The sequence below is a fragment of the Haliotis cracherodii genome, unplaced genomic scaffold (genome assembly GCF_022045235.1).
Source record: "Haliotis cracherodii isolate W230 unplaced genomic scaffold, xgHalCrac1.p SCAF_26, whole genome shotgun sequence".
Classification (NCBI taxonomy): Eukaryota; Metazoa; Mollusca; class Gastropoda; order Lepetellida; family Haliotidae; genus Haliotis; species Haliotis cracherodii.
In genome coordinates, this window is record NW_027266282.1 from 3,536,485 (window position 1) to 3,538,760 (window position 2,276).

Here is a 2,276-nt window from a genome sequence, read left to right on the forward strand (position 1 = left end):
AATCCAGTGATTGACATCATGAGCATCTATCCACGCAATTGGGATACGGGTATCATAGAAGTGTTTTGGATCTAAATTTGAGTGTTTCGGCGACTGTTTTCAGTTTAGTAACGTTTTGACAACATTTGTAATTTTTGTTCAAATCCATTTTTTAAGTGTGCCCTTTCCTTTGACCGGGCTTTTAGTAGATATCAGAGAATCAGAGTAAATATGTTGTAGATGTGATGATAGCTACATAATTATGTACGACCAAAGCAACGAATGCCGTGCAATTAGAAATATTCCTATTGACGTCAAGTTGTACGGGGATTACATGTTGATATTTACACATGGCTGTTGTGTCTCTCCTGCAGGTCCCAAGGCATATAGTTGATAAAACAATCACCCCAGTTCCATTACAACCCCCTCCACAGTTCCAATACAACCCCCTCCTCAGTTCCGTTACAACCCCCTCCTCAGTTCCATTACAACCCCCTCCCCAGTTCCATTACAACCCCCTCCTCAGTTCCAATACAACCCCCTCCTCAGTTCCACTACAACCCCCTCCTCAGTTCCATTACAACCCCCTCCTCAGTTCCGTTACAACCCCCTCCTCAGTTCCATTACAACCCCCTCCACAGTTCCATTACAACCCCCTCCTCAGTTCCATTACAACCCCCTCCCCAGTTCCATTACAACCCCCTCCTCAGTTCCACTACAACCCCCTCCTCAGTTCCACTACAACCCCCTCCTCAGTTCCGTTACAACCCCCTCCTCAGTTCCATTACAACCCCCTCCCCAGTTCCATTACAACCCCCTCCCCAGTTCCGTTACAACCCCCTCCTCAGTTCCACTACAACCCCCTCCTCAGTTCCGTTACAACCCCCTCCTCAGTTCCATTACAACCCCCTCCTCAGTTCCACTACAACCCCCTCCTCAGTTCCGTTACAACCCCCTCCTCAGTTCCGTTACAACCCCTCCTCAGTTCCATTACAACCCCCTCCTCAGTTCCATTACAACCCCCTCCCCAGTTCCATTACAACCCCCTCCTCAGTTCCGTTACAACCCCCTCCTCAGTTCCATTACAACCCCCTCCTCAGTTCCATTACAACCCCCTCCTCAGTTCCGTTACAACCCCCTCCCCAGTTCCATTACAACCCCCTCCTCAGTTCCGTTACAACCCCTCCTCAGCTCCATTACAACCCCCTCCTCAGTTCCGTTACAACCCCCTCCTCAGTTCCATTACAACCCCCTCCTCAGTTCCATTACAACCCCCTCCCCAGTTCCGTTACAACCCCCTCCTCAGTTCCGTTACAACCCCCTCCTCAGTTCCACTACAACCCCCTCCTCAGTTCCATTACAACCCCCTCCTCAGTTCCACTACAACCCCCTCCTCAGTTCCGTTACAACCCCCTCCTCAGTTCCATTACAACCCCCTCCCCAGTTCCACTACAACCCCCTCCTCAGTTCCGTTACAACCCCCTCCTCAGTTCCATTACAACCCCCTCCTCAGTTCCACTACAACCCCCTCCTCAGTTCCATTACAACCCCCTCCTCAGTTCCACTACAACCCCCTCCTTAGTTCCGTTACAACCCCCTCCTCAGTTCCATTACAACCCCCTCCTCAGTTCCACTACAACCCCCTCCTCAGTTCCATTACAACCCCCTCCTCAGTTCCACTACAACCCCCTCCTCAGTTCCATTACAACCCCCTCCTCAGTTCCACTACAACCCCCTCCTCAGTTCCATTACAACCCCCTCCTCAGTTCCACTACAACCCCCTCCTCAGTTCCATTACAACCCCCTCCTCAGTTCCACTACAACCCCCTCCTTAGTTCCGTTACAACCCCCTCCTCAGTTCCATTACAACCCCCTCCTCAGTTCCACTACAACCCCCTCCTCAGTTCCATTACAACCCCCTCCTCAGTTCCACTACAACCCCCTCCTCAGTTCCATTACAACCCCCTCCTCAGTTCCACTACAACCACCTCCTTAGTTCCAGCAACCTCTTCTCATCCCCTTTTTAGCTCTCTGAAATTTAGAGACAGAGGCGTTGCTTTAGAATTGTGATTATTAAACCTTCTGTGTAACTTTATTTCTGGACTATATGTTAGCTTGGTAGCATTTGTACAGAAAAGTACTTTGAGAATTAAGTGCATGGGAAATTATCGTGACTTAATTTGTCAATGAACACATTTGCTTTGATATATTTCTGTCTACTTCTCCCAAAGTATTTGTGCCGATCACAAATTGACATTTCGTGATAGGTGTATATTTCCCAGCAGTGAGTGTGTATA

General features: G+C 49.3%; 1 protein-coding gene across 1 annotated transcript; it reads left to right on the forward strand.

Annotated features, from left to right (window-relative positions):
• The first annotated feature begins 329 nt into the window (after positions 1-329).
• LOC139472936 (uncharacterized) lies at positions 330-1,814 on the forward strand. Its single transcript, XM_071255413.1, has one exon. It carries the CDS (start codon positions 330-332, stop codon positions 1,812-1,814), a length of 1,485 nt encoding a protein of 494 aa, XP_071111514.1.
• The last annotated feature ends 462 nt before the right edge of the window (positions 1,815-2,276 follow it).

What these genes read in the sequence shown, in the direction of transcription:
- LOC139472936 (XM_071255413.1), top strand. Translation starts at nt 330, where the DNA reads ATGGCTGTTGTGTCTCTCCTGCAGGTCCCAAGGCATATAGTTGATAAA.